At 36.3% G+C, this 13,074-nt stretch overlaps 1 protein-coding gene across 2 annotated transcripts; it reads right to left on the bottom strand.

The window, feature by feature from the left end:
* Positions 1 to 5,606: 5,606 nt before the first annotated feature.
* Positions 5,607 to 11,635, bottom strand: LOC101888177 (uncharacterized). 2 transcript variants are annotated; one of them, XM_020035012.2, is made up of 4 exons: positions 11,427 to 11,635; positions 6,162 to 6,250; positions 5,950 to 6,079; positions 5,607 to 5,869 (listed from the first exon to the last, which is right to left on the bottom strand). In XM_020035012.2, the coding sequence occupies exons 1-4, from the start codon at positions 11,551 to 11,553 to the stop codon at positions 5,682 to 5,684; spliced, it is 534 nt and encodes a 177-aa protein (XP_019890571.2). In that variant the 5' UTR covers positions 11,554 to 11,635; the 3' UTR covers positions 5,607 to 5,681. The 2 variants fall into 2 exon arrangements, with proteins under 2 accessions (XP_019890571.2, XP_058976508.1); XM_059120525.1 differs by lacking the exon at positions 11,427 to 11,635 and adding an exon at positions 11,229 to 11,339.
* Between the last annotated feature and the right edge of the window lie 1,439 nt (positions 11,636 to 13,074).

Genomic DNA, 13,074 nt, shown 5'->3' with positions numbered 1-13,074 from the left:
CTTAGAATTTTATGCTGATTATGAATATATATACATTATGGGGTCCACGACGAATATTTAGGGATGTTACAAACGGAATGACAAAGTTAATATACCCTCCTTTCCAAGGTGGAGGGTATAAAAATGTCGGAAATAGCATCAAATTTTAGAAAAAGTTGAGATTTTTTCCAATTGATCATCTTAGGCACGAATTATGGCCTTCAAATGGCCAATGAAACCGTCACACGCTGCCCGAATGTTGCTCTGTGGTTTTTTGGCCCATTCTTGGCGAAGCGCTTGCTTGAGGTGATCGACACTTTGGTATTTTTTAGTGCCACCTTGCTTTCAAAAACACTCCAGACATAAAAGTCCAACGGATTAGTATCCGGAGATTTTGTTGGTCATTGTACGCTGAAAATGAAGCGAGGAACCTCTTGGGTGGCGCGTGCTGAGTCCTGTTGGAATATCCAAGGTCTGCGGCCAAAATGTTTGCGTGCCCAAGGCTTTAATACACCCTCCAGAATATTTTTGCGATAGTATTCGGCAGATATTCTGATGCCACGGTCGTTTAATACGTGCGGAGAACGACTATCGGCTGTTATGGCGACCACACCTACACCATGGCCGGCGCTTGAGTTCTGGTGGCCAACCGAAGGTGCACATTTTCAGCTGATCTCTTTGGTAAGTAAACGCGATCACTTTATTTGTTTACAAACTGCTGGACAACGAATGTTTTCTCCTCGGAGAAAACCAAATTCGGCACTTCACCACTTTCGGCCAAGCGAAGCAACTCCTTAGCTCTTTTAAGTCTATTTCGTCCACTTCCTTGATTACGGTAACGAGCGATGGTACGAGACACAAAAGATGTGTTCACATTTAAATGCTAGTGTGCTCAAACGATAGCCACTTGTTGTTTTCCCACCAAATATAACTATCACGATTGAATTCGATCACGAATAACTTTTTCTCTGGAAAATACTCACAAAAATGTTTTTGTACGCATGTAAACAATATCATGAGCTGTTACTGGAATAATTTTAGCAGCTGTCGGACGATTGGCTCAGAAATGACAGCAGTCTGAAGTTGTTTGCAGTTTTTTCATCTCATCTTGCATATTGATTCCCTTCGGCTTTAGGATATAATTGCTTTAACTATTTAAAAAATCATAGTTGGTATTTTTATACCCTCCACCATACCATGGAGGGTATATTAACTTTGTCATTTCGTTTGTAACTCCTCGAAATACTTATGTCAGTCCCAACAAGTAACATATATATTCTAGATCAGCGTAAAGTTTTAAGTCGATTTAGCAATGTCCGTCTGTCTGTCCGTCTGTTGTAATCACTCTATCTTTCGAAGGAATTGAGACACATGTTTATTTTTCCAGTAGGCAGGTTAAGTTCGTAAATGGGTCATGTAGCTCCACGTTTTCATATAGCCCCCATATATAAGTAACTCCCTATATTCGGTATTTTGATGATTTTAGCGACATTATTCACCGGAATTGTTTCAAATTTGGCATTTGAAGTTCGTAATGGATACTACAGCTTATGACAGAAAAAATTGTCTGTGCAGATCCACCTCTTCGTATAGCTCCCATAAAAAAGTGCCTCCCAATACTTGGTATTTTGATGATTTTGGCGTCATTATTCACCGGAGTAGTTTCGAATTACGTATTTAGAAAATCGCCATTGCAGATCCAGTTCTTCGTATATATTTTAAGTACAATACTCACCGAAATTGTTTGAGATGTCGTATTTGAAGTTCTTAATGAATGCTAAAGCCTGTGACAGAAAATTGTCTATGTAGGTCCAGGTCTTCGTATAGCTCCGATATAAAGACTTGATGATTGATGATTTTAGCTATATTATTCACCGTTTATTTCGAGTTTCGAATTTGAATATGGTGATGGCTTACAACAAACAATGCCTATGAAGGTTCACGTCGTATAGACTCCAATATAACGACTATATTTGGTATTTTTAATATTTTAATAGAAAAATGGTGGAGGGTTTTCAAAGTTCGGCCCGGTCGAACTTCCTGCTTTTTAACTAGTTAATTCTCAAAAATTCCCCATAAAAAATATCTTTTTTTTGCTCTGGTATATATGCACAGTGCTGTAGGGTATCATAAAGTCGGCACAGTCCGATTTTGGTCTTTCTTTACTGGTTTTCTATTGTTGACATTTATAACTTAACAAATTTGAAATTAAATTCCGAAGATATCAAATTCGTAATCTATATATATAAAAATCAATTGTTGTTTGTTGGTAACGGAATCAGTTAAAAACGGCTGGACCGATTTGCATAATTTTTTGTACAAACGTTCGTCGTACCCCGAGTTAGGTTTTTCAAGAAAAAAAATATTGACCACGCCTACTTTTACGCCCACTATCTTGATTTATCTTAAATCTTTGTATTTGCCAGATAATGAAGATATCGGTTTGAAAATTATTACACGAGATACTGTTGACTTTCCCTCCAAACTTAGGAATTTGTTTGGGCGCCAGGGAACTGACCACGCATACTTCTAATCTGTCTATATATATAAGGAAGTTGTGTTAGTTACTACGCTTATAACTCAAGAACCGCTGATCTGATTTTAACGATTTACACAAATTCGGAATTGTATCTTGGCAGAAAAGGATAAAATTCAAAAAAATCGCCTAAAAATGTGAAATATTAAAATTTTCATTTTTACTTTTGAAGTGTACAATAGTAATGTTTTATTTTGCATAATTTTTTTACCATTTAGACTTACTATTTCGGAATGTAAATTTGTAGTGTTTTTTTTTTCTTTTTTTGAATCCTAATATGATATGTAGTCTTTTTGGGTAGTAGAAAGCGACGAAAATTATGGAGTGGCGGAACTGAATAGATGATGTCAAAATAATTTAACGTGGTCAAACCAAAATTGCTAAAAATCAAAAAAGAGCATATTGCACTGCAAAAACTCTAAAATAGGGAAAAACTGAGAACATTTTTTTAATGGAACCAAATTTCAAAATAATAGTAAGGACCATACTTCGTAAGGACCTTTAAATATCGGCTGTAAAAAACCAGCGAACAAGTTGAAGATTTTTTTCAATTTGTTTATTAGTTACTATGCTTATAACTCAAGAACGTTTTGACGGTGTTTGAGGATTGCCTATTTTGACAACCCCGGAATATGTTTCATATGTAAACACACTCCTAACTCAAGGGTTCGACTTGAGTATGTAAATTGACTTACTCTGGGCAATTGTGTTGTCTATAGGGCCACTTACGACAAAGGTGTTTTAATACACCTCTCCGCCTTTAATCTGACCACGGTTATCCAACAGCAAGTAGAATTCCCTGAGCAAGTTCTTTCTCCTGGAAGAGCAATTTGTTCAAATATTTTCTTCCTCTGTTGAGACACGCCAAAATTCTCGCCTTCGTTTAGTTCCACCTTTAGCTTAATTTTTATGCAATTTTCTCCAAAATTAATTTGCAATTTTTACTCAACCACTGTGTTGGGTTATTTTTTACTTTTTTGCTTATAACTCAAGAACGTTTTGACGGTGTTTGAGGATTGCCTATTTTGACAACCCCGGAATATGTTTCATATGTAATTAAACACACTCCTAACTCAAGGGTTCGACTTGAGTATGTAAATTGACTTACTCTGGGCAATTGTGTTGTCTATAGGGCCACTTACGACAAAGGTGTTTTAATACACCTCTCCGCCTTTAATCTGACCACGGTTATCCAACAGCAAGTAGAATTCCCTGAGCAAGTTCTTTCTCCTGGAAGAGCAATTTGTTCAAATATTTTCTTCCTCTGTTGAGACACGCCAAAATTCTCGCCTTCGTTTAGTTCCACCTTTAGCTTAATTTTTATGCAATTTTCTCCAAAATTAATTTGCAGTTTTTACTCAACCACTGTGTTGGGTTATTTTTTACTTTTTTGTTTGCCTCTAGCCCGTCACCAAATTAAAACACTTCTTCACTCTTCAATTGTTTCAAATAAGAATGTTTTATTTCTTTTCTATTCTGGTTTAACAACCAAAGGAATAGCGGGACAATATTTTTTACATTGAATAGCAGCAGAGCGATCAGCAGAGGCAGAGCAATAACATAAACAGAGATGATGCACTCAACGTATGCATGTATGTTTGTACGTATGTACGTTATCTGCCTATCACTTGATCGTCTGACGGCTCATCCATATTTACAATAACAATGCTAGTAATGATGGATTCTCTTTAGGGCGAATTCAAAGTAAATAACAAAAAAGGGAAAACAGAAAAAACATTAAGGTGGCTTTTGTAGCGATAAAATATTAATTAATGAAAATAATTAATTTAAATAATGTTATGTTTTCAAAAATGCTCTTTGAGCAACAAATCAAATTTAAATAATATTAAAAAATCATTTGAGTGATTTAACAGACGGATTTTCACAATTCATACAACTTCGGAATGGAATCTTGCAAAAAAAGTGCGTAAAATATGCCAATAAAAATATAAAAGAAGAAATCCTTTTGGCGTGAAATTTTTTCAATTTAAAAACTATATAGAAGTGTACATTTTTTATTGTTTTGAATTCTGAATGAATAATATCAAAAATGAAATAGTACGCAATAAGATGTTAAATGGCGATCTTTCATGTCTGAAATTGGCATTTAGCTTTCAACTCCAGGATCTACATCGTGCTTCAGCTGGAAGATGCGAACCCATTTAAATAAGCAAAAATAACCAACAAAACGTTATGGGGCTCATTCCAACACGTGGACCTACCTAATCCGTCCAATGAGAACTCAATATGCAAAATTCATTGGGACTGCAATCAGTGAAATGCCGAATATAAAAGGAAAAGGATTTCTATTCTTTCAGAAATTCTTCCTAAACTTTCACGATACCTTAAATCACTTTTGCAGTTCATGATATGGGCCATAACCCCCGGATAAGGATACAACCCGATTTCAAGTATATTTTACATTTTAACCATATTTTCAGTTTAACCAGTTTTAACCATTTTTCAGTTTAAGTTCGGCCGGGCAGAATTATTACTATCATCCAGCTGAGGGTAAAGGAAACATTTTTATATAAAAGTATCTAAATTCAAGCGTGTTTCACATTAAACTTCATATACCAGTAAGACTGTTTGGATAATGCAGTTAACTTATCAAAAAACTATAAAGTGAATGAGGCCGTTATATATTTGAAACAATTATACGCGTAAATGTGTGGATTATCAACATACCCAATATAGGTAGGTATCATTGTATGTGTTAGACAAATCCGAGGAGAAATGTGGCAAAAATCATCAACATACCGAATTTCGAGAGATGCCGTTATATGGGGACTATACCAAAACGTGAACCGATAGATCATTTTCAATACAAACCATCCTATACACATTACAAATTTTTCAGCTAAATTTTGAGACTATACATCAAATAATGTGGGCTGTATCGTAATTTAAACAAACAGACATACAGACGGACAAATCGACTTAGAGTTTTATGCTGATTATGAATACATATGCCTATTTAATGGGGTCTATGACGAACATTTAGTGATGTTACAAATGGAATGAAAAGTTAATATACCCTCCTTTCCAAGGTGGATGATATAATAGCAGTAAAGACTAAAATTACGGCCCGGCAACGCGGACCGGGCCAGCTAGTTATATATATATATTTTGAAAATCTCATAAATTTCGAAGTCATGATTCTCATTCAGATAACATTCGGAGTTCTAAAGTAACCGCGTTGATTTTCATTATCAGCCGTATCGTTTGTGGAGGCATAATTTCTTGGGGACGCTTGTTGTACCAACAATGGTGGATTAACTATCACTGCATAATCGTTTACAGTTAAATTCTTCCACAGCTTATAAACAGGATACCACAATAATATCTGGAGAACTACAAAAAAATAATATAATATTAGTAAGAACAATAATAATAAACATTAACGGAATAACTAGAAATGTCTTTCTTCTTACTTATATAGATAATTCTCGCACAAAATGGTGTCTTTGCCAATTTGAAACCACCAAAGACAATGCTGAAAATGCTCATTGTTATGCCAACAATGGTGAAGAATATCCATCCAGCCATTAAATCGGGACGTCTCTAAAAACGGAATTCAATTAAAAGTAGTTTGTATGTATGACAAACAAGATAATGTATAGCAAGGAATTAAAAGGTGGCTTACCTTCTGTGCACCAATTACCAAAAGTAGGGACAACAAAATCATCAAAATGACAAAGGACAATACAATGCTAGCCGCAATTATGTGATTCTCTAAAAGAGGCAAGAAAATATTTGTTATTAACAAGTAAAGAAAACTTCAGTCGATTCAACCAAAAGAATAGAAAAGAAAGGACCAAAAACGGGAGGAGCCGACTACAGGGTTGCCCATATTCGACGGACCCATCTGGCAACGCCATAACTTTTGACAGAGATGTCACATCGCTTTATGACATACCGCGTTTGAAGCGTCAGTCCAAGCAGATTTTTACCATGAACCAATACACGCCACGCGAGCGCTCTGAAATAGTTGAAATTTACAAGAAGTCAATTGTGAAAACTCAACGTGCTTTTAAAACATTAAAAAATGTGAGAAGTGCGCCTTCTAAGAACACAATTAAGCGTTTATACGAAAAATGTTCGACTGGTAAGGCTCTTTCTAATCCGAAGAGGCCATATAAAAGTCGACCAAGGCGATCGGCCGAGAATATAGCTGCCGTACGAGCCAGTGTTGAGAGGTCCCCAAGAACATCCCAAAAACGCCGTTCTCAGCAGTTGGGCATGGCTCGGTCCACTTTACAACGAATTATTCGCATTGATTTGCATTTGTTCCCGTAAAAAATTGACGCAAAGAATGTTGCCTGCGGACAAGCCTCGTCGATTGGAATGGGCCCAAAGGTCCGTCGAATATGGGCAACCCTGTATATGATACCCTACTCTACTATGCATAGTTCGTTGAGCTCCCCGCAAGAAATAAACCAACATATTTAAGCTATATCTTAATCTTAGCCGTTTCCACTAAATTTGACCAAAATATTTCGACTTTGAGAATATTTCAACGAAAATTGGGTGAAACATAAATGTTAGAGCTGTAGCTATATATGACAAGATTTTCTCCTAATTAATTATGTATACGCTATTTTCGGCCGTATTTAATAAAATTTATCAATTTTTGGCTTATATTATATATCAGGTGAGCAATAAGTTTGAAATTAGACGGGTATATTTATTGGAGCTATATCCAAATATAAGCCGAACTGAACAAAATCAAACAGGGGTATTTCTAGACTGTATATAATATGAAGGGCATAATTCGGCTTCCATGCGTTGCGTTCCAACATAGATGTATCTGAGCCGATTTTCATCAAAATTTGATATATTTGCTTTAGGACTGAAATTGGTGGTCGAAATATACATGAGAGCTAAATCTAAATTCAAACCGCATTATTCGCAATCGAACAATAAATTTAGGATGTACTTTGTTTACAAAAATACATGAACATAAGGACGAACGAACGGATATACGGATGGACATGCATAAATCGACTTATGATGCGATTCTATGGGGATCGTCAAAAGGAACTACGGATCCATATCTTTTTTTTTAATGTTATTAAATAAAAGATAATAATGAAAGAGCATCAATTTTTAGAATAAGTTTAGATTTGTTGGAATCGGTCACCTTTGGCACGGCAAACGGCAAATGAAACCATCACACGCTGCCCGAATGTTGCTCTGCGGTATTCTGGCCCATTCCAGGCGAAGCGCTTGCTTGAGGTGATCGGCACTTTGGTATTTTTTAGTGCAAACTTTGCTTTCCAAAATACTCCTGAGTGCAAGGGTGCTGACTCCTCTTGCAATGTCCAAGCTTTGCGACCAAATTGTTTACGTGCCCATGGCCTTAATACACCCTCCAAAATATTTTCGCTTCGGCATTTATTCTGGTGCCACGGTCGATTAATAGGAGCGAAGAGCGACCATCGGCTGTTATGGCGGCCAACCGAAGGTGCACATTTTAAGCTGACCTCTTTGGCAAGTAAACACGATCATTTTGTTTGTTCACAAACTGCCGGATAACGAATGTTTTCTCATCGGAGAAAACCAAATTCGCCTGCTCACCACTTTCGGCCAAGTGAGACAACTCTTTAGCTCATTTGAGTCTATTTTCTTTCTGTTGCGGTGTAAGTTCTTGCACTTTTTGGAATTTCAATGGCTTTGCCCCGTGCTTATTTTTCAATATTTGCCGAATGGAATGTTGCGCCACGCGGGTTTCGATTAAGTCGCTGCTTTACTTTTCGAACCATTTCTGCTGATGTTGCTGTTTTCTTACGTCCACTTCCTTGACGTCGGTCTACGCTACCAGTATCATGGTAACGAGCGATAGTAAGAGACACAAAAGATTTATTCACATTTAAATGCTGGGGTGCTCTAACGATAGCCACTTGTGGTTTTCCAGCCAAATATGAAGAAATCACACTATCACGCTTGAATTCTATCACGAATAACTTTTTTTTCTGGAAAATTCTCACCAAAATGCTTTTGTACGCTTGTAAACAATATAATCAGCTGTCGCTGGAATAATTTTAACAGCTGTCGAACGGTTGGCTTCGAAATGACAGCAGTCTGAATTTAGTTGTAGTTTTTTCATCTCACTGTGTAAATGTTTGATTTTCTTGAAATTTTGCCCATACCAATGTTTTATCTGTATTAGATGATGTATGAAAATGGAATACTATATCTATATACGAAGTATATATACTTCGGTCAACAAAATATGTATATTTAAATAATCAAACATTGGCTGAGGGTATACATCTGTCGGCAAAAACGAGTGATACTTTTTAACTTTGTTTTTTTTTTTGTTATTAACATTTTGCAATAGGTTTTACCTCCTCTGCCGTATCATTGTCTATACAATTCCATGTTTTTCAATTGCCCTCTAATAATGGTTCCTGCAGATATTCTGTGTTTTAACAAACATGCCACATTTTCATCGGATTTATTCCAAATTCTGTATTTGTAGTTCATAATGGGTTCTACAACCGGTGTCAAAACATTGACCATATTGGTCCAAGGTTTCCATGCAATGGAACCCACCGATATTCGATATTTAGATGATCGTAGCACATTTTCCCACGCTGTGTTAAATTCGGTATTAAAGACTCACAATAGATAACAATCCTTGCAGTAGAAAATAGTTTATATAGGCTTCAGTTTCGGCATGGTCCCCCATATTATAATTTTATTGTATTTTAAAACTTGAACTAAATTCTTCAAACAATCTTTCCGGTGTTTAAAGTAGAAAGCGTTTTAATCCAAATACTTTTAATAATGATGGAGGGTATTGAAAATTCGTTCGGCCCGAACTTAATATTTTTTTTTCAATTATTATTATTCAACTGCTTTACCTCCTCATCTAAGTTTAATATAAATACAGACCCAGATTGAACTATACATACTTCATTCATTTTGTTTGGGATAATAGCAAATGTCCACTACTTTATCAGCAAAAGGTCCACCTCAAAACTTTACATACGAATCTAAACAGTTCGCGTTAGGCCTTGTAGCACTCAAAATGTAAAATTTTCCACATCCAATTTTTCTGTCCAAAAATATTTCAATGTGTCCATATGTAAACTTTAGAACCTAGAACCCTAGACATCAACAGGTGTCAGATATGTCCTTTCACACAATACTAAATTTAGTGATATTTAGTACGCATATCCAATAGTGGTCCAAAATAAGTACCATTTAGTACTTTAGTACAGATAATATCAGTAATCTAAATATCAAATTTCAGGTTTTAAGTTCTATTCCTTAATCCAATTAGTTAGTACTTTCCGTACAATTATAGTACATATAGCTATAGCTTCCATTTTTATGTTTCATCCGATTTAGGATTTTAAGTCACTCACATGCGTAATATGCACTCCACAACAATGATATTTGATACCAGACATCAGATACTGCTCGAAAATACCTCTGCCAAATTTTATAGAGTTCGGTTAAGATTTGTATATACCTTCGATACACCTCTTCATCCGATTTTACTGTTATTGTCGACTATATGTTAAATATCAGCCCACATTGGATAGATTTTTTCATATTCAACCGAATTTTTCCATTTGATGAATCTCGGTCCGGAATTTCTATATGTATCGCGCGTATAGTCAGTAAGGAATTTTTGTCGTATCATGCCGTATGAAGGTATAAAAAGTTAGCATAGTTTAATCATATTCAGAAACTATTCCCAATGAGGCTTTAGTGTGCTACTTTTCTACAAAAATGTTCTCAGTTAGTTTATTTGTTAGCTTCCATCATTATTTCCGATGGCTATATTAAGCCGAGGAATATCTGTCAACTTACAGTAGAATACCCTCCGTCCTAAAATTTGGGTTACATGACATACATTGTCGACAGACTTCCGACGTCAAGGAAGTGGACGTAAGAAAACAGCAACATCAGCAGAAATGGTTCGAAAAATAAAGAAGCGACTTGATCGAGCCGAAAAATGGCTCGCTTGGCCGAAAGTGGTGAACTGCCGAATTTGGTCTTCTCCGTTTTGGTTTCATTCGTTGTCCAGCAGTTTGTAAACAAACAAAATGATCGTGTTTACCTGCCAAAGAGGTCAGCTGAAAATGTGCACCTTCAGTTGGCCACCAGAACCCAAGCGCTGGCCACGGTGATGGTGTGGGCCGTCTTAACTGCCGATGATCGCTCTTCGTTCGCATTAATCGACCGTGGCATCAGAATAAATCCCCAATATTATCGCGATAATATTCTGGAGGGTGTATTAAGCCTTGGGCACGCAAACATTTTGGCCCCAGACCTTGGACATTCCAACAGGACTCAGCACCATCCCACTCAGCACACGCCACCAAAGAATGACCACCAAAATCTCCCGATAAGAATCCGTTGGACTATTGTGTCTGGAGTATTTTGGAAAGCAAGGTTGGCACTAAAAAATACCAAAGTGTCGATCACTTCAAGCAAGCGCTTCGCCTGGAATGGGCCAAAATACCACAGAACAAAATTCGGGCAGCGTATGACGGTTTCATTGGCCATTTGATGGCCATAACTCGTGCCAAAGGTGACCAATTCGAAAAAATGTAAACTTATTCTAAAATTTGATGCTATTTCCGACATTTTTTTCTCTCATTCAATAAAGTTAAAAAAATGTAAAAATTATGGCGTTTGACTTTGTTGCATTTTTTTTATTTCACACTGTATAGTTTCTTTAGCTTTAATTCACCTTTTGTTACTTCTGTGTTTATATTCATCACCTCAGGCCATTTTTTGGAAAGATTTCCCCCTTGGCGTTACGTTTTATCGCCCTTTTCCTTGCATTTTTTACACAATTTTCGGATAAACTAATGCTTGATTTGTTTAGCTAGTTGTTGGTTTTGTAAATAATAATAATTACAATTATCTCACACTGTTACATGCTCACCATTCATGTTGCCAGAATCATTGTGGCGTATTAATTGCACCAACAGATCTATTAATATTCCACTAACAGCGATGTGCAGGAGACAGCTCAGAACGCCAATTACAATGGCATATAAAGTCAGATCCATAGTTCGAAACGGAAACGTTTCGCTGGCAGTGACGACGAGTGAACCGATGGAATACCACAACTAAACTGTTGTTGTGACAACAAATCTAATTCGAATGAAATCAAACATTGGAATTACGAAATCAATGGGGAATTACCTCGGAGTGAAGAGTTGATAATTTATCCGCTCAGCAGAGATATCCACAGCAGAATGACTAAGAGTTTACATTTTTTTTTCAAATGGGTGGATGGTTTTAAAGCCCTAGTACTGAAAGGGGAAGTACATGTGTGCTGCTGTTACTTATCAGCAAGAAAAAAACTTTTGCAAAAAGCCGATAGTACAGTGGAAAACGGACGAGCAAATGGACTACGAAATCAGCTGAGCTTGAACCGATTGTAAATATATAAAACTTTTTTGTAATGAAATATTAAAAAGTAATAATTTTTTGAGGTGCACACCTTACCCGTTAAGGAGAGAACAGAAGTGGATCGCTTAAATTAGGCATTTATGTGAAATAAATCATCAAAGTAGATCATTGTTAAGTACACATCATGGCCTTGGAGCGGTTCAATTTGAAATCGGATAGAATTAACCATTGAAAGCTAAATAAATAAATAGATTTCTACCTAATTTGACAAATTAGGTATTCGTTACCCTATGAAAATCGCGTTTTACAGCAATACTTTTTTGTCCCGTTTGTAACAAAAAAGTATATCTATTCTTGATCAGCGTAAAATTTTGAGTCGATTTAACGATGTCCGTTTCTTTGTCCATATGTCTGTTGAAATCACGTTTTTATACCCTCCACCATACATGATATGGAGGCTATATTAAGTTCGACATTCTGTTTGTAACTCATCGAAATGATCATTTTAGACCCAATAAAGTATATATATTCTTAATCAGCGTAAAATTCTAAGAAGATTTAGCACTGTCCGTCCGTCTGTCCGTCTGTTGTAATCACGCTACAAGCTAAACGAATTAAGATAGAAAGCTAAAATTTTGCCCAGATCCCTCTTTTGTCTGCAGGCAGGTCAAGTTCGATATCCGATGATTTTAGCCACCTTTTTTAATGGAATTGTCTGAAAATTCACACAAGTAGTTCTCTAAGAGCACTTTATCTCTTGGCGGAGAATTATCTATATAGGTCCACGATATCGTATATCCCCCATATAACCCCCCGATATTCGGTGTTTTGATGATTTTAGCCACATTTTTCAATGAAATTGTCTGGAATTCTACACAAGGAGTTCTTTGTGAGTACTTTTTCCCTTGGCTGAGAATTATCTGTATAGGAATTGTCTAAAATTATACACAAGGGGTTCCTTGTGAGCACTTTACCCCCTGAAAGGGATTTGTCTATATAGGTCCAAAATATCGTTTATCCCCCCATATATCGGCACCTTCCGAGATTTTAACAGAATTTTTAATGGATTTTATTTGTATTTTTTGAAAATGTCCTAATTCGTTCCAAATGGTAGAGGGTATTCAAAGTTCGGCCCGGCCGAACTTACTGCTTTTTCCTTGTTTTGGAATTTTGCT

The sequence above is a fragment of the Musca domestica genome, unplaced genomic scaffold (genome assembly GCF_030504385.1).
Source record: "Musca domestica strain aabys unplaced genomic scaffold, Musca_domestica.polishedcontigs.V.1.1 17, whole genome shotgun sequence".
NCBI classification, from domain to species: Eukaryota; Metazoa; Arthropoda; class Insecta; order Diptera; family Muscidae; genus Musca; species Musca domestica.
The sequence above is the reverse complement of the archived record's forward strand: the minus strand, read 5'-3'. Positions and strand labels throughout refer to the sequence as shown.